Below are 19736 nucleotides of genomic sequence, written 5' to 3'. Positions count from 1 at the left end.
GTGCTTCTGAAGATTGAATTGATTTTTTTTTTTTTTTTTTTTTTATGTAATAAAAAAAATTTCCACTTAATTGTCTGAAATGTTTTTACACCACTGTACCTAACTACACCAAATTTATTGACTGTCAAGTTTAGGTTTGGGCTCCACATAAGGATTTTTTTTGTTACTATCAAAGAGGCCCCAGATGTTGTAGCTGGTGTCCGGTTTGCGGTTTTGTCGCAAATGGGTGCAAAAAAAATCCTTCTTCTTGGGCAAAGCTCAGACTGAAATGATCAGAATACAAAGTGGGCACCCACGTAACTGGACAAAGCCTGGCTGTTCTCAGGAGGAGCTGCACAGTCTCTGTAGGTGTACTAACATTTTACTCAGCAGTGGAAGAAATGACTGAGGGTCCGCACGGACACAGAGCTTAACATACACTGTATGTCTGGTTAATTGAGCTGACGTGAGGCAGAGAGTGGTCTCTGGAGGATCTAAAGAGCCCTATTAGGTTTTATTTCAAGCTGATATTTTTACCCAGTACTGGGGGTAATGTCTGAAATATAATCCTCATCCATCACGTTACTGAATTAGCTTTATTAAATCTGGAGCTCCGCAATCAGCTCAGCTTTTACCGAAACAGACGGCTGCAGATGGCAACGGCCTTTCCGTGTCTAGCATTGAACGTCTCCAAACAGTAAATGGTTTATGAAGATGGGCAAATGTACACAAATATGATCCTTAAAGGCGTCTGAGAATAAAAAAAAGTCATAACTTGATAATCTATATAATGCACCATGAATAGTTTGAGCTATAGAAAGTGTCCAATATTTACTTTCAAACAACTTATTAAACATTGTTCTAAAAAGAAATTCTTAAATAATGAATACAAATTTTGAGTGTAAGTTGTGGCCACCGGGGGGGGGGGGGGGGGGGGCACTTCTTACTTTGCTGTCTACTGCCTGTTGTGGGGCTAAGTCGGTGCTTGTAGTGATCCAGCCACAGCATCATTGCTGCATGATTGTGACAATTAACCGTCCCCATGCAATTCATGAATTTGTCAAAAATGGTCTTTTTCTCCCGTTTTGAACTGTTTTTGTGACTACAAAAAACTGCACCAAAATTTTGGATTAGTTGAAATCTGGGTGACTAGCGTGAAATGGCACAAAGTTTTGTAACTTTTTAAAAAGTCACAATTGATGAATTAGACATACATCTGGAATCTCAAAATTCTACAAGCAAAGCAAAAAAAAAAAAAAGCACAGACTTCAAAAAGGATGCAAAAAGAATTAAGAAGTGGGTGCAATAAAATATAAATACACAAAGGGAATAATGAATCTGGGCCTATGACTTCTCTCTGCAGCAATGATTCTTGTAAAAAAAAAACATGGAAATCTGCTCTAATACTCTTGTTAATGTTGTAATTGGTAGTGAAATTGCACTTTTTTTGCCACGACTTTGCAAATATTGCATAATTTTTGCTATATTGTGGGGAAAAAACACGTTGTGGATTCAGCGTCAGTTGTAACATTGGAAGAGGGTTGTACCCACTTCTACGGACACTGCAGCATATTATGGCAAAGCAAGTACTGGCAGGCTTTCATCCCACGTGCAGTTTGGAGAAGTGCAAGTTAAGGGTGCTTTCACATTGCATTAAGTGGCTCCGTCAGGGCTTATGTTCGAACTCCCACAACACTGTATTCTGGCGTATGCACGAAGGGCCATAGACACTAATGGTGCCTGCAGAGCGAATGCGCACTGTGCATTTTCAGGTGTGTACGACTGTTGGAGACAAACTCAGACTCGGTCTACTACGGCTGAGTGTGCACCGACCCGAAAGTCAAGTTACTTACCGTTAACGAGATTTTTCGGAGCCCATGACCGCACCACGAGAGAGGTGATCTGCCCACCAAGGACAGGAAACCTTCACGCTTAAAAGGGGTGGCACCTCTCTCTCGCCTCAGTTTGGATTACAGAGCATTGAGAGGACCGCCAGGTTAATAAACAGAACGAACAATCATATCTACTACAGCACTCAACACCCATTTAAGCATGCGACTATCAATCAATAACAAGGGAGGTAATATAATGGTGCTGTCATGGTCTACGAAAAATCTCGTTACCGGTAAGTAACTTATGACTATCGGTCGACCATGATAGCACCACGATGGAATTACAGAGATGAAGTAATCTAGGGAGGGACCACAGCCTGGAGCACCCTTTTCCCGAAAGTGAGATCAGACGAAACACCCATAGCTAATCTATAGTGTCTATAGAAAGTAGAGGGAGAGGACCAGATAGCAGCCTTACATATGTCTTCTATCGAGACACCCGTCTTCTCAGCCCAGGAGGTCGCCACAGCCCGGGTGGAATGGGCTTTCAACCCTTCTGGCACTTCCTTGCCACTAGATGTATAAGCTAGAGAAATGGCCTCCCTAATCCATCTAGCTATGGTGACTTTAGACCCTTGGTACGATATGAACAATGAGCTATCCTTCCTAAAGTCCTTGGTGACTGAAAGGTAGCTAACCACACATCTAACGTATGTAATTCCACCTTCCGATTACTTGGGTTGGGACAAAAGGAGGGTAGAATGACTTCCTGAAGCCTGAGGAAGCAAGTGACTACTTTAGATCCGGCTTATCTCCCTAATCTAAAAATCACTGTCGTCCATGATTTGTGTAAATGGCGAGGCTATAGCCAGGGCCTGAATGTCACTAATTCTCCTGGCCGAGGTTAAAGCTATTAGTAAGGCTCTTTTAAGGGAGAGGGTCTTAAGAGTTGCTGATTATTGGTTCATAGCTGTTAGAACTAAATTCAGGTCCCAAGGGGCCAAGCTGTTTTTAACAGGTCTGGACCTAAAAGCTGCTTTGATAAACCGAGAAATCCAGTAGTTACTTGCTAGATCGCAGCTATACAGGGCACGACACCTGAACTTTTAGGGTGCTGGTGGACAACCATAGCTCAAGACCCTTCTGCAAAAATTCCAGGATTTTCCCTATCGGTGCCTCCTCGTCAACTCTAGACCCTGAAAGAATAAGAATCTTTTCCAGTTTCTGGTATAAATCTGGGTTGTAATCAGTTTTCTGCTGTGCATCAGGGTGGATACCAGATTTTTTGGAAAACCCTTTTTGCTTCAGCAACGCCCTTTCATGTTCCATGCCGCCAGATGGAGGCCAGTTGCTTGAGGATGGAATATCTGACCCTGGAGGAGGAGATATGGAATCTCGGGTAGGAACCAAGGATTGGAGATGGACATGCTCCTCCGGTATGAGAACCAGGGTCTCCTGGGCCAGAAGGGCGCTGTCAGAAGCCTCGCTCTGTCTTCCATGATCTTCCTTATGACCATGAGAAGTAGTGCCAATGGAGAAGTGGGGAAGGCATACGCCAGGCTCAAATCCCAGGGTACCAGGAGAGCGTCCACAGCTAGGGGGTTTTCTCTGGGATTTAGGGAACAGAAAAACCTAGTCTTCCATTTTAGTTTTGTGGCAAACAGGTCTACTACCTGAAAGGCCCATCTTTGGATTATTTGGGTAAAGACTTCTTGGTTTAGTTCCCATTTCTCTTGCATCAGAGGAGAACAGCTTAGGTAATCTGCCCTGGTGTTTTCTTTTCCCCTTATATAGAGGGCCGTCAAGGAAAGATGATGACTTTCTGCAACCTGGAAGAGATGATCTGTCATTCTCATCAGCGATCATGACAGTGTACCCCCCTGGTGGTTCACATAGGCTACCACAACTCGATTATCTGAGAGGATCTTTACATTCTGGTCCTGAAGGAAACTTAAGAAATTATTCACTGCCTTGTCTACCGCCAGTAGTTCTTTTGCATTGGAGAAGAGACCCTTTTCGCGATCTCACCAGGTCCCCTGAGCCACCATAACCGCAAGATGGGCTCCCCACCCACTGGGACCTGCGTCTGTGGTAATTGTTCTAGTGACTAAGTTACACTGTAAAGATTTCACTGACCGGGGTGATAAGGAGACCTTCCCTTCTAAAAGCCCTTTAAGAGAAGCTTCATTATGTAACACATCCCACTGTAGCCTGATCAGCCTTGAGAAGCCAGAGCTGCGGACCCCAGGTGGGGGTGCGGTTTCCCCTTTAACTTGATTAACAATTTTTATATCTGAATGTAAAGGCCATTAGTTCCTCCTCTTCCTTTTAGCCAGTCAAGTTTACCTAAAAGATATTGATGGTCAGATCTAGATTACCTGACCCGGTACAAGCGCAGTTTGCACAATGGATCCTTAAGTACAAAAAACACAGGAGTAAAATATATAATTTTCTTTCATTACTACCAAATTACATCAAATGTATTTGTATCATTTATCACCAGAGGATCAGTAGAAAGACACAACATGGCTTTGACTTTATCTTTATTTACTTTTTTGTTCCTTTACAGACATGACAAATAAATAAGAGGAGGCGACCGTACGTTCTTAAGACAAAATAAGGCACATTTTTTTCAAAGTACAACATAACTACAGGCTAGTGATAGATTTGGCTTATATGTGGCAGGGTTTCCTGGCATAACGACTGTCCGGAAAGTCTCCAGTCCTTGCAAGATCTCACATTGATGATCCTGCTTGAAAATTGTAGAAATAAAACAAAAATGTGATCTATGCTGTTGTGATGCAACATTTCTGCTGTTCAATTTCTTACAGCGCCCCAACAGGGTAAATAAAGCATTACATAAAATCAATGGGGTGCCTATGTAATACATGGACACTTTGGGGGCTCCTAATGGAGACGCTTTACTTTAACCAATTATTGAAAAAGTTAAGCAGTTCAAAATGGGTCGTCCATAAGACAACCCTCTAAAAAGTTTCTTCAGCATGCGGAATAGGAGTTTCAGCTTTTTTTTTTTTTTTTTTTTGGTCCATGTCTTTCTACCATCCGTGTGGAGTCAGTTTTGTCTCATATGAAACAATGGAAAAGTCAAGCTTTTACTTAGTAAACAGTAAAAAAAAAAAAATACAATACTTTAGTAACATCTTCTTGCTGTCCTTTTTTAAAATATTTTACGGACATTTGATTAATTTTGTATTAATTATATAATAAATTATTTAAGACAAAATTAAATGTACATGGTTTATTAATGTTAAATTTCCGCCACTGGGGGCTGCAAGTGTCTGAGCAGAACACTTACACTCCTCACTTACGGCAGCCATGGGCATAAGAGACTGTGGTCGGTATCTTTGATAAGTTACTCAAAACATGGACACGTTAGTTGTTTTTTTTTGTTTGTTTGTTTTGCAAGACATACGATGCTCAAAAAATCCATGGACATGTGTACCATAGACTATAATGGATGGGTGTGCCATCCGTGGAGAACAAAGATAGAACATGGGAAAACTGATCTCTGAATGAGGACTTGGTGCATATAACACATTATAATACTACTGTACATGAGCTAATTGTACGCTGAACATAGAATAGTTTTCATAAAAGACAAAAATTTCCAACTTTTCATCCTTCAGTTCCCAAACTCTGATGTTATAGATTAATAGATTCATCAGATCCAATAACCTGATCTAATGAGAAAGAAGGGAACCAAGCTAGGACTTAATTCCACACGGACCCCGGTCATGCAAAATCTGAACCAAAAAAACCCCAAACTTCAGAATGCTGTCTAAAGTAATACATCTGGCCATATTCTGCACGCTAGAAGTTCTGTAACGCAGGGTCGAATACATAATAAGCAATATGGATCGGTAATTGTGCAGATGTGGTGCTCAAAAAAAGTTCTGTATTGGGGGCCATATTCCGCACAATAGTGCTCAAAATCTTGAACATAAAGCCTTAGTTATTCCTCTACATCTATTTTTAAACAAAATCAATAATGATAGTAAAATCATAAATTATGGGACATTTTAAAAACCAAAAGGAATGATTGACTGAACATTTACAAGCCAAACGTTACTCATCAGACATTGCTGGATTAAGAGGCCCCAGTACACAATAGATAACCATGGTTCGCCCAGCAGCTGTCTCTCCCAACTCCTCCATACACAAGAACAATCGCTCGGCTAAGCCCTCGTGTTCTCTATGAAAGAGCCGCTGCCAGACTCATCTGGCGGTGGCTTATATCACCAAGAAGAAAAAAGGATCTGCAGTTCAAAATCAGACGTCATCTGTTGGAAGAGCCTGTAGGCCACTATATATATATTAGACTGGCGGCGGAGCCTGCCTAAATTAGGGGGTCTGTCTGATGTTAGTGTAATAAGTATAGGAGCCATAAGTAAAACTAGTATGAATCTGCATAGGTCATTTGTGAAAAGTTAGGTTTTGTACCATTGTTTCCCTCTGGAGGCCAATGAACATGTGAGTGTCTGCATATAACGACGCGGCTATGTCCCAGTGGTCGGCGCCATCACAGGGACATTGTGCGGATCCAAATCATGATCAACTTGAGTGAACAGATCCTAAAATGCTCAAATTTAGGGCAGATATGATGTGGAGATGGATTTATTGAAAGGTTCTGACAATATACTGGGGAACCTAAACCAATAGTGGACTACTGCAGTGATCTAGAAACATTACAAGAACTAATGGTCGGATAGACCAAAATCTGATCTTTCAACGGGGAGAGAGGAGAATACTACTGAAAGACACCCGTGGCAGTGACTCATCTGCCCTGAAAAATAAAAGGATCGGGCGATGAAATTCCAAATGCCCAATAAGTCTATCCCCCAGCATTTGGGAAGACTCGTGAACACAGATAGTCGTCCGGTTTGTCTGACTCATCTAATGTGTATGGAAGCCAATGAGGCACCCATGTCTCTAATCTATAGTATTATTCACACCCTAAACACCGTATACCTGGATGTACCCTAAGAAGGCGTAAGCTTTGGGTCTAGAGTCTAGAATTTTACCAAGTCATAGCAGAAACAAAATATACAAGGGAGTCTGTTATAGGCCATGTTCACATCACATTTTATGCAAATATAGGCTACCACCTACTCAACACATGGTGACTTACTGCCCATTTGGAACATGTTCATGGCGATATCTTTTTTCTTTTAAAACACTCATGTCACGTGGTACAAGTTTCTTTAATACAGGAGCTCTTGGAAAGTCTATGCAACTCTATGGTCTACAGTTGTATATGTGGGGTTTTTATGTGGACAGTATTTTAATGAAAACTGATATTTAGGCTTGCTAGTACTTGATGTTTCAAGATACCTCGATTTTTGTAAAAACATACTTTATTCTTATCCACCCTTCACTTATCTTCTTGCCTTCTTGCATGTCCTTTATATTTTTACAAAATTCAAGGGATCTTGAAACATCCAAGTACGAGAAAGTCTAAACATTAGTTTTCATTAATACTATAATATATATATATATATATATATTTTATAGTATTTTCTTTTTTATTTATTAAGATTTTCCTCTCCTATCTTCTGGGATGTATTTGTATGGTTTTCATTGCCAAGCAGAACTTGAAGATGCATATGTGATGGCGTCCTCAGTATTATGTAGCCCAGCTTCATAATGCCAAGGAAATACAAGTTTGGAAGTACTGGGCCTCTCCTCCAATAATAAGCAAACATTGAAATTTTACCAATTACGCAGCAAACCCAATGATTGGTGTAATTATCTTTAAATAATAATAATCATCAAGCCTGCAAGTACACGGGAAGCCGAGTCAGATCTCATCTGATGCTGTATATGAGGGCATAACTACAGAAAAAAAGCAACAAAGTCAAATGCTCATGGACAATTGTTTTCCCAATTCTCAAAATAAGCAGTTTTCTATATCAAAAGACGTTAACTTGCATAGCGTTAGTCACAAAAGCAATACGGCAGGAGACAGGCACTAGCGGCGCTCCAGCTACTGTCGAAAATGTAGTCCCAGAATGCGCCGGATTGTGCCACAATAAAAATGTCTATTACAAGTGTATACACAAATCTTCTGCAGTTCTTCATCCTTAGTTTACAAATCTCCAAATGTAGTGAATGTGAGTCTTAGATCACTTTTTTCCCAAGCTTGGCCATTCTAATTCTCAATGCTGCGTGAATGGAGAAAAGAGAGAGAAAAAAAAAATCAGGAATAATTACAAAATTTTTCACATATTCCTTTTCGGAAGAAAAAGGGAGAGAAGTGTAGAGCAGGACTGCCAACCCGTCAATATATATATATTTTAAGGGGAATATACCGGCGATGCCCAACACTTTGTATTCTCACCGATATTCACATGATGTATGGTTTTTGTATTTTCACCATCAGTGTAAAATGGGGAGTTATATCAGTATCATCATGAGCCTGGAAATACTGCGATTATTGGATGAGACAAATAAAAAGGAGCCGGGATATAAAAACTCCACTAAGAGAGTACATTTGGGCAATCTGTAGGAACTTAGGTTCCAGTTTACAGATTTCACATAAATTGGGTTTTACTGTTGCGAATAAATGAAAATTTTAAATAAAATAAAAAATTGATTTTTGAAATTTACAAAAATTCTGTCGGTTTTCCACTTTGAAAAGTCAATTAAAATATTCTTTTTTTAATATTTATTCATCCATAGTACTGACTACTAAGATGGGCAGTAAGAATGGTTGGCAGCCATGCTAAACCGGCAAAGGAGAATGCAGAGCAACATACCTCAGGATCATTTCCAGTGGCGAAAGCAGAAGTTTACAGACAATTAGAAATGAGGCAGACTGGTGAAAGCAAATCCACAAATCAAAGAAATGGGTTTCCAAATGTCAATTACATTTCTTCTGTCATTGAGACAATGAAGTGACCATTACTGTGCTTTTCAGAGGGATAGCATATTTTCATTTAGTTTTGAAAAGAAATCTCCAATTATTTAGCCAAAATCCATCATTCTACTAGTGAATCATTAAGGGACGACTTCAACAAGGAACCACATAGAATGAGCTGTGATGTCCAGTCTGGAGAATCCAGAAAATATGAATATGTTCTGGATTGTTAAAAATGCTCCATCTTGAGCGAAGGGAGATGCCTCCCTAACCACTCATCTACAGTATTTCCCACGTTTATAACGGCTATGTCCATATCTGTAACCAATATTTGTTGTCCCAATGCATCTAATAAGAAAAAAGGTGCAACTCTGCAAATAGTCTTCAAGCGGTGGTCTGTCGCAGCTCACTTTCGCATTGCGAAACAAGCGGTGCCAATGACGTCAGGTCCCCATACCTGCCGGGACACGGGCATGACCAAACAGTACAGGTGTAGGATACCTGCAGATTGTGCACACACCCTGGCAGGTATGTAATTTGCAGGTGTTATGGACGTTCGTCCAACCGGGCGCCAGGACGTGACGTTCGTCCAACCGGGGCGCCAGGACGTGACGTTCGTCCAACCGGGGCGCCAGGACGTGACGACATGCAGTCATACTTCCAACTCTCTTCTAATTTTTGCTAACTTTATAGGCAAGCAACAAGTAGGAGATAGTGGAAAAAGGGAATGTCACAGGACTGCAAAGGGTTTTTTGTCTGTTACCATCAGGACATAAATGTCTTCAGACACAAAATGGTAGGAATTTTTAGTCGTTGTGAAGTAGCAAAGAAAAATACTGTTTATTATTAATGATCTTAAAAAAAAATTAACCAGGATAATCCAAACAGATTTGATAATTAAAGCATAACTGTAAATTTTAATTTAATAAATCAATAGTACAGCTGAAAATAACTTTCACTACACAATGCGTTTTTGTCTCATTTTTCCTGTGTTTTTTGCAAAAAAAAAAACCTACAGGGTATTACTGTACCAGCAAAGTACTTTACGCAGCATTTTTCATTCCAAGAGACACAGTTTTTTGGTGCACAAATGTCTGCTACAAATACTTAACCTGTGCACGTACCCTTGCAGTTCTTCATAGAACTTTATGAGCACCAACTGTCATATCTCAGTAATGGGTAAATCTGTATTCACTGAAGATAGATTTTACCCGTGAATTGAGAATTTTTAAAAGGAAAGATCAGGAGGAGAAAGAAGCAAATTTCTCTAATAAGATGTAACGTTTCTTATTTTCACATGTAGTATTGATTTGTAGGAAAAATTAAAATAACGCTTACTCTTTAAAATATATTAGTAAGTTAGATTTTTTTATGATTTATATATAATAAACTTTTTTTTCTCCTTTATTGAGGACTATTTGCAAATGTTGCATACATTGGATCAGTAAAACAAGACTTAGCACATCTTTTAACTTATGGTCTTAGTAAAGTAGAATGAGGGATTTTGTGAAAATAGTGACATTGGGCATCTATTAATTCCATTGATGAAACAACTGTGGTCATGCAGATTTATCTGGAGAGAAATCATCGCATCAAACATGGCAGAATGCCTTTCCTGTGCATGTTTGCTATTACACTATTAAGGAAACATTTCTGTCTATGTTTCATGCTTCCTGCTGCTGCCGATAAAGCGACTTCAATTAAACAGGGTCACAAAATGAGGATCTTATTTCAGCAGCAGCAGTTGGCAGAGATTCATACTGGCATGCGATGATCATCTTCAAGGGGGTTCTCACCACTTACCTATGGATGCACCATACAGGTTAGTTTGGTGATGCTATGACCTGAAGGCCAGAAGACTTTTGACATTAAAAATGCAGTTGTACCCCCCGGTCGTGTATGAATAGGAAATTGTAGATAAATTGTTATAGGGAATTTATAAGAATTACAAAAACCTAAACATTTCTTAATTCAGTAGACAGTGTTGCTAAACTCTCAGTTATGTAACATGGTCCGGAAGCACCATCATGGTCCGGAAGCACCATCATGGTCCGGAGGCACCATCATGGTCCGGAGGCACGAAAACATTACATGAGAGAACAGCATTTGCGCTTGTTGACAGGCTTCTCACCTGTTAGGGACGGGTCCTCAGTACCGTCAGCTATGCTCTGACTGGAGACAGGGAGATAGCTATGGGGCCCCAAGGTTGCATCTTGTTCTCGCAAGGATATGGAGTTCTTGTATGGCTGAGGACTGTGCATTGCAATATTGTGTGTTGGTACTTTTTGTACAGTATTGGTCGGGATGGAAGGATTAGAAATATGGAGTGGTTGAGTGTCAGGCACATTAATTAGTTCGTTAACTCTTTTTTCTTCTTCCTTATTATTCTCTTCGTCATCATCAATAACAACTAATTCTGCCCTGATCACCCCTTCATAATCTGTCAGCGGCCTGCTATCATTTTCATCGGCTTGCTTGTACCCCATGAAGATCATGGTAACTGGCTCGTTGTCATCTACATAACAGGGAGTAGCATGGACCATGTTGTAGTGGATGTTATCTTCCAATTCAGCCGGGTGGTATTTAGTGATGTCATCCGGCGAGTTCCTAAAGGTTGCTTCATGGTGTGCCTCCTTGACTTGGAATTCGACATTAGTTGCTTGTCCATTCGGCGTCATGACTCTTGGCCGAGAAGACATCAGATTTTCTGAAACGGATGGATTAACTATGGGTATCTCTTCTGTAAAAGCAGAATTATGACCGTTTTGATGGTCCACTGTCACTGGGGAGCTGTGGCCATTTAAGCTGGGGGAGACTTGACCCTTGTGGGTGGCAGAATTGTGAAAGGGATTTGAAAATACCGGTTTGTGATACTCCGTGGGAGACTGTGTACTTCTTTCCGTAGCTTTCCGCAAAAGATCCTCCACTTCTATGGGGGCAAGACTATCTACACCATTTTTTACCATCTTGCCTTCAGAGCTTACTGCGTACACAGACTTTCTGCCGTCATCGTAGACTTTTATTCCTGCGTCTTTTATTTCTTCAGATGGCACCGGGATTGATGATATTACCGTGTTTTTTCCAGTCTTCATATCTTTCTCGACTTTGATCTCCATGGCAAATAATGCTAAATAAACAGATATATCATTACTATAATAGATTAAGTTTAACATACATTGTACAATTAACTAAGCCTCTGTTCACATTGGGGCCAATTCATTATTGCATTTTTTGGGTCTAGTTTTTGTTGTTTCTTGCCTATTTTTAATTTGCGCTTTATTCTTCTAATTTGTGCCTTTTAAAAAAAATTATTTTATATCTGTTCACCTGTGTGTTTTTTTTTTGTATTTTTGTGTTCATCATTGTGGGTAGATTCTTTCTGATAGTCAATTGTGTCTTTTTAGAGCAATTTTGATTTTATGCAAATTTTATGAACCATGTGCGCCATTTTGAAAAATTTGGTACTAAACAGTCAATGAATACCACTAGACAAAAAGAGAATGTTAAAGATGAATTGGACCCAGTGTGTTTTCGTAGTAGGATTAGCGAGTGCGTCAGAAAAGTTCCCCAATGTTTATGATGAATTTATCCATAGGGCCAGATTAACTTGACAAGTGTCCTTTTGGCATAAGGAGGCATTTGGCAACTTTCTTTTTCACTGGGGGAACACTTTCAACAATAATGGGGCATATTTTGTAGCTTTTTTCGGAGGTATATATTGTGAAAGCCTCCTTCAGATATAATGTAAACAGAGCCTAAACTTTCAGTTTGTACATTATGCTATAGACCTATTACATGGTATTTGTTCTCTACTGATGCCTACAATTATTACTACTTTACTAAACATAGTAAATCGGGGAGAAAAGCGGTCTCTGATCCCATAAAAACTCCACATCCCATCATATCAATCATTGTGCATGGGTTTTGGTACCGTTCATACCTTTCCTCGCCTCCTCCCCATTCTCATTTTGCGCACTCTCCATTCTTCTGATAAATGAGGGTTTATACGATGGCGGTAAGTCAGGGATGCCAGCGTAGATATCCTTTACTGGTTCTGGATCTAGCATAAATAAACATCAAAATAACTATTGTAATTTATGAATTCTATATAAATATTAAAAAAAAAGTCACAATAGTCCCTTGAAAAAATAAATGCTAGACAAAAAGCCAAGGGTATGAAGTCAAAGTGCCAGAGTTATTCTGTAATAAGGGGTAAATTAATCCCCCACCCAAATGGCTAGCCTAAGGTGATCCCAGGTTCAAAAAAGCCTCACCGTGGCATATATAATATGCAGAACATATAAGGATAAGTTATCTATATCAAACGCGCCACCTTAGAAGTCTCAGGCTCCGTGTCCCAGTACCCCAACGCCGTTTCTCCTCGCTTCTTCTGGGGAAATGGCGTTAGGGTAGTTACATAGTTATAAAGTTACATTAGTTCAGTATCTGGTATAGAATGGTTCATCGTAAAGGAATAAATTCTAACATAGAATACCAATACATACCTTCTCGCACTTCAGCTTTCACAGCCTAAAAGGACAAAAAAGATAAGAATTTATATAGTTCAACGCAAAGAGGAATATTGTAGCTGAAGTATCAACTATTTCCCTAATTATATTTTACTTGCCTAGTGAGGTTTTATTACATGATTATCACTCTTATTACAGTATGAAAATCAACCTACAGTATATGATAGACTGTTTTCTCTCACAGGCTTGAGAGATTCTAATTTACTGGAATATTGGTGTTGGGTGTCTGGTCCTATGGAATCTAAGAAGGAATGTAACATTTCTCCTTGTGGAGAGTGCCAATTTGGTTTAAGGAGACTTATAGGCCATGCAATGCTCTCTATTGTAATAAAATATGCAAATAGCCTTTAGGCTATGTGCCCACGATGCAGAAATGCTCTGGATTTTTCCTGAGCATTTTTGCATCTCCCTGGCAGAAAAAACGCATGCGGATTGTACATGCGTTTTTCCTGCCAGGGACATGCGGATGTGAAGCGTTCTTCACAAGCGTTTCCGCATGCGGGTTGTCAAGCGCTTTCCAAGCGATTTTAGCGTCGCTTGGAAAGTGCTTGTCAACTTGGTCACACTATATAAATCCATGCAAAAGGCATGGATTTATATAGTGTGACCTTAAAGAATGGTTAAAAATAAAAAAATAAATCTATACTTACCTTCCGATGGCCCCCGGAGTCTTTCTTCGCTCCGTCCTGGCTGCCGGCAGATCGTGGTACACTGAAGGACCTGCCGACGTCAGCATCGCGTGACCCGTCACATGACTGACATTAGCGCAGGTCCTTCAGTCCACCGCATTCTGCCGGCAAGGGAGAACGAGCTCAGCGGGGGCCGCCAGAAGGTAAATATAACATTTATTTTTTATTTTATTCTTTTTTTCACAGGTTCTATGGTACCGGGGTCCGGAAGAGAGTCTCCTGTCCTCCACACCCGGGTACCATCCGCACATTGGAACGCATGGAATGCGCATCTACATATGCAGTGATGCGGAATCCATGCGTTCCAATGCAAGTCAATGGCGGCGAAAACGCAGCGCTTCCGCAAAATAATTGGTAGTGCTGCATTTTTTTCCGCAATGATAATCCGCAGCGGAAATTTCGGCAGCGTGTGCACAGCACATGCGGATTATCATTGGGGAACATGGCAGGCCTTCTACCATGTGTTTTTAAGTGTTTCTGCAGCATTTTTGCCGCTGCAGAAATGCTTAAAAAAATATCATGGGCGCACAGCCTTACAAAGAGAAAAAGGACACTAGTGCCACCTATTGGAAGTAGCAATCCTAAAAGTCAATGTCAGAATATGAAACCAACTTGCCACTCTCCACCAGAACAATCTTTACCCGTTAGGCCTCCTTTCAGAGGCCTCATCCCCAGCCAAACCAGTTCCTCTGCCTTGTACTGATGAGGGGCAAACACCCTGAAACAAGTGTCTGAAAATGGAGTTTCTAGTTTGGCTTCTGATCCTTAGTCACAGGGTAAGGCCCTTTAAAGAGTCAATATTGACTTTTAGGATTGCTACTTCCAGTAGGTGGCACTAGAGACCATGCTCTCTTCACTCTGCATGTTTACATTTCCAGGGGAACATTGTCTGGACATTAAGTCTCCCTGCACTAACTTGGCACCCTCATGAAGGAAAAACTTTACCATTTGGTCCTCCTGCCAGAGGCCTCTTACCCAGCCAGACAGTTCTCCTGCTTTGCACTTATGAGAGGCAAACACCCCAAAACAATGTAGCTTCTTGTTTGGATTCTTATCCCAAGTAATGTGGCAAGGATCTTTAACCCCTTTACTCCCGAGTTTTGTTTGCACGTTAATGATAGGGCCAATTTTTACAATTCTGACCACTGTCACTTTACGAGGTAATTACTCTGGAACGCTTCAACAGATCCCGCTGATTCTGAGACTTTTTTTTGTGACATATTGTACTTCATGATAATGGTACAATTTCTTCGATATCACTTGCGTTTATTTGTGGAAAAAAAAAAATCGGAAATTTGGCGAAAATCTTGAAAATTTTGCAATTTTCAAAATTTGAGTTTTTATGCCCTTAAATCGGAGAGATATGTCACACAAAATAGTTAATAAATAACATTTCCCACATGTCTACTTTACATCAGCACAATTTTGGAACCAAATTTATTTATTTTTTGTTAGGGAGCTATAAGGGTTAAAAGTTGACCAGCGATTTCTCATTTTTACAACAAAATTTACAAAACCATTTGTTTTTAGGGACCACATCACATTTGACGTGACTTTGAGGGGCCTTTATGACAGAAAATACCCAAAAGTGACACCATTCTAAAAACTGCACCCCTCAAGGTGCTCAAAACCACAATCAAGAAGTTTATTAACCCTTCAGGTGCTTCACAGGAATTTTTGGAATGGGGAAGAAAAAAAATGAACATTTAACTTTTTTCACAAAAATGTTAGTTTAGACCCAATTTTTTTATTTTCGCAGGGGTAACAGGAAACAATGGACCCCAAAATTTGTTGTGCAATTTTACCTGAGCACGCAGATACCCCATATGTGAGGAAAAACCACTGTTTGGGCGCACAGCAGGGCTCGGAAGGGAAGGAGCGCCATTTGATTTTTTGAATGTAAAATTTGCTTGAATAATTAGTGGACGCCATGTTGCATTTGGGGAGCCCCTGATGTGCCTAACCAGTGGAAACCCACCACAAGTGACCCCATTTTGGAAACTAGACCCCCCAAGGAACTTATCTAGATGTGTGGTGAACACTCTGAGCCCCCAGGTGCTTCACAGAAGTTTATAATATTGAGCCGTAAAAATAACATTTTCACATTTTTCCAACAAAAATGTTTTTTCAGCGCCCAATTTTGCATTTTCATAAGGGTAAAAGGAGAAATTGCACCATGCAATTTGTTGTGCAATCCTGAGTAAGCCGATACCCCATATGTGGGGGAAAACCATAGTTTGGGCGCACGGCAGAGTTCGGAAGAGAAGGAGCGCCATTTGACTTTTTGAATGTAAAATTTGCTTGAATAATTAGCGGATGCCATGTTGCATTTGGGGAGTCCCTGATGTGCCTAAATAGTGGAAACCCTCCACAAGTGACTTATTTTCGGTAACTACACGCCTCAAGGATTTTATCAAGTGGTATAGTGAAAATTTTGAACCCAGAGGTACGACACAGAATTTTATAACATTAGGTCATATTGAACAAGTTTGTTATTAGTCTTGAGTGCAAGTGCTCGCTATTTGAGTTTGCATCGGGTACTCGGGTATGCACCAAGTATCGCGGGTGCTTAAGTGACATGCTTGAGTCCCCGCCCCGCATGTTTCACGGTTATTAGACACCCAAAAAAACCATGCGTGGATTGCTCGTGCATGGCAGGCAATCCCCGCAAGGTTTTTTTGGCTGAATAACAGCTGTAAAACATTTGGGGCGGAGACTTGAGCATGTCACTCGAGCACCCATTATACACGGTGCATACCGGAGCACCCGATGCAAACTCAAGTAGCGAGCACTTGCGCTCAAGACTAGTCGCTATATCGTCGTCATTTTTTTTCTTTAACTTCTGAAAAAATCCCAACCCCAACTCTAGCCCAACCCTAACCCAAGCCTAAGCCTAGCACAAGCTCCACCCTAGCACAAGCTCCACCCTATCCCTACCCTTTCCCTAGCCCAACCCTATCCCTAGCCCAACCCTATCCCTAGCCCCAACCCTAGCCCCAACCTCAACCCTAACCCCTAGCCCCAACCTCAACCCTAACCCCTAGCCCCAACCCTAACCCCTAGCCCAACCCCAACCCCTAGCCCAACCCTAACCCCTAGCCCAACCCTAACCCCTAGCCCAACCCCTAGCCCAACCCTAACCCCTAGCCCTAACCCTAACCCCTAGCCCTAACCCTAACCCAACCCTAACCCTAGCACAACCCTAACCCTAGCACAACCCTAACCCTAGCACAACCCTAGCCCTACCCTAGCCCTACCCCTAGCCCTACCCTAGCCCTACCCTAGCCCTAACCCAACCCTAGCCCTAACCCAACCCTAGCCCCACCCTAACCCTAGCTCCACCCTAGCCCCAACCTCAACCCCATCTCAACCCTAGCTCAACCCTAGCCCAATACTAATCCCTAGCCCCACCCTAAGTCAACCCTAGCTCAACCCTAACCCCTAGCCCAACCCTAACCCCAGCCCTAGCCCTAGCCCAACCCTAACCCCTAGCCCAACCCTAACCCCTAGCCCACCCCTAACCCCTAGCCCAACCCTAACCCCTAGCCCAACCCTAACCCCTAGCCCAACCCTAACCCCTAGCCCAACCCTAACCCCTAACCCTAGCCCTAACCCTAGCCCTAACCCTAGCCCTACCCTAGCCCTAACCCTAGCCCTACCCTAGCCATAACCCTAGCCCAACCCTAGCCCTAACCCAACCCTAGCTCAACCCTACCCCAACCCTAGCCCCAACCTCAACCCCATCTCAACCCTAGCTCAACCCTAGCCCAATCCTAATCCCTAGCCCCACCCTAGGTCAACCCTAGCTCAACCCTAACCCCTAGCCCAACCCTAACCCAGCCCTAGCCCAGCCCTAGCCCTAGCCCAGCCCTAGCCCAGCCCTAACCCTAGCGTTTATTTTTTACACAGTTCCTCATGCGGTATAAGTGATTAGACGACTTTATTCTTCGGGTCGGTGCAATTACAGCGATACTAGATTCATATCGGGTTTTTATGATTGACAGCTGTCAGACACTAAAAAAAATATTTTTTTTTTTGCAAAGACTAACCCTAATACAACCCCAACCATAGACCAACCCTAGCCCTAACCCTAGCCCTAACCCTAGCCCTAACCCAAGCCCTAACCCAAGCCCTAACCCAAGCCCTAACCGTAGCCCAACCCTAAAGTTTATTTTTTATGCCGTTCCTCGTGCGGTTTAAGTGATTAAACGACTTTATTCTTTGGGTCAGTGTAATTACAGTGATACTGGATTCATACCGAGTTTTTATGATTGACAGCTGTCACACACTACAAAAAACTTTTTTTGTTTTGCAAAGACTAGTTTTTGCATCGCCTTATTTTGAGAGCTATAATTTTTCCATATTTTGGCCGACAGTCATGTTACGGCTTGTTTTTTGCGGGACAAGTTGACGTTTTTATTGGTACCATTTTCGGGCACGTGACATTTTTTGATCGCTTTCTATTTCGATTTTTGGGAGGCAGAATAAACAAAAACCAACAATTCCGGAATGAGGAATTGATGAGGCAGCATTATTCTTCGGGTCAGTGCGTTTACAGCGGTACCACACATATATTGCTTTTTTTTATGTTTTGGCGCTTTTACACAATAAAAACTATTTTATAGAAAAAAGAATTGTTTTTGCATCACTTTATTCTGAGAGCTATAACTTTTTTATTTTTCGGCCATTGGAGCTGTATGGCGGCTTGTTTTTTTGCGGGACAACTGTACCATTTTTATTTACATTCTTCTTTTTCATCGCGTTTTATTCCATTTTTTGTTTGGCGGTATGATGATAAAGCATCATTTTATATTTCATTTTTTATTTATTTTTTTTTACCGTATTCACTACAGGGGTTAACTAGCAGGATAGTTTTATAGGTCAGGTTGTTCCGGACGCGGCGATACCAAATATGTGTACTTTTATTGGTTTATTTTTATTTTTTTCATAAGATTATTTATTTATTTATTTATGGGTACAAAATAATATATATATATATATATATATATATATATATATATACATATATATATATATATATATATATATATTTTTTTTTTTATTATTTTTTTTAATGTTTTTATGTTTTTACAAAAAAAAATGTTTCCACTTTGATATTTTTATTACTTTTACACTTTGTCCCACTATGGGACTTTCACTTTTTGCAGCCTAATCGGCTGTATAGCACAGGAATGCAGCACCATCCCTGTGCTATGCAGCATGTCAGCGCTGCACAGGGAGAAGTTACTTTGGCCGCGCACTGTGCATGACCAAAGTAACTTCTTGCCTCCTGGTGACCCGGATGTTGTCATGATGACATCGGGTCACCATGACAACATCCGGGACCGGACTCAGACGCCGCGGGACGCCGGCAGAGAAGGTAAGTATCGCGCTTACCTCCTCTTGCCACCAGAATGCTGAGATCGCATTTCGAGGTTAATGTGCAGGGAGCGATGCGGGACCGCTCCCTGTACATAGCATCGGGTGTCAGCTGTGACTATCAGCTGACACCCGGTGGCGATCTCGCCCGCACACATTGCCAAGGAGTACTAATACGTATCAGGCCCATAAGGCCCAGGGCACAGATACGTATTAGTACGCACTGGGCCAGAATGAGGTTAAAGGGTCAATATCAATGTTTAGTGACACCTATTGGAAGTAGCAAACTTCGATTTTTTATTGGTCCTACAGGGTCATCCATCTAATCCCTCCCATTAGAAGACATATCAATAGTTCCAGGATGGTACTACTGAAAACACTAGTACTGCTTAAAGAAGCACTCCCATCAAAGTTTTTTATCCTTTTAATATATTGCAATCATCAGAATATA

The 19736-nt window shown here is 41.2% G+C and overlaps 1 protein-coding gene across 6 annotated transcripts in view; it reads right to left on the bottom strand.

Annotated features, from left to right (window-relative positions):
* Positions 1 to 4337: 4337 nt before the first annotated feature.
* PALMD (palmdelphin) overlaps positions 4338 to 19736 on the bottom strand; it is a 154286-nt gene continuing 138887 nt past the window's right edge. For all 6 annotated transcript variants that reach the window (XM_073643252.1, XM_073643254.1, XM_073643253.1 and 3 more), the window contains 4 exons: positions 13194 to 13218; positions 12629 to 12748; positions 10820 to 11815; positions 4338 to 7993 (listed from right to left, as the gene is read on the bottom strand). In XM_073643252.1, the coding sequence (XP_073499353.1) occupies positions 7950 to 7993; positions 10820 to 11815; positions 12629 to 12748; positions 13194 to 13218 (1185 nt within the window). In that variant the 3' untranslated portion in view covers positions 4338 to 7949. The remainder of the gene's footprint in view (positions 7994 to 10819; positions 11816 to 12628; positions 12749 to 13193; positions 13219 to 19736) is intronic.

The sequence above is a fragment of the Phyllobates terribilis genome, unplaced genomic scaffold (genome assembly GCF_046119375.1).
Source record: "Phyllobates terribilis strain yellow unplaced genomic scaffold, ASM4611937v1 Scaffold_8__6_contigs__length_399053987, whole genome shotgun sequence".
Classification (NCBI taxonomy): Eukaryota; Metazoa; Chordata; class Amphibia; order Anura; family Dendrobatidae; genus Phyllobates; species Phyllobates terribilis.
This window is presented reverse-complemented; position numbering and strand designations above follow the sequence as displayed.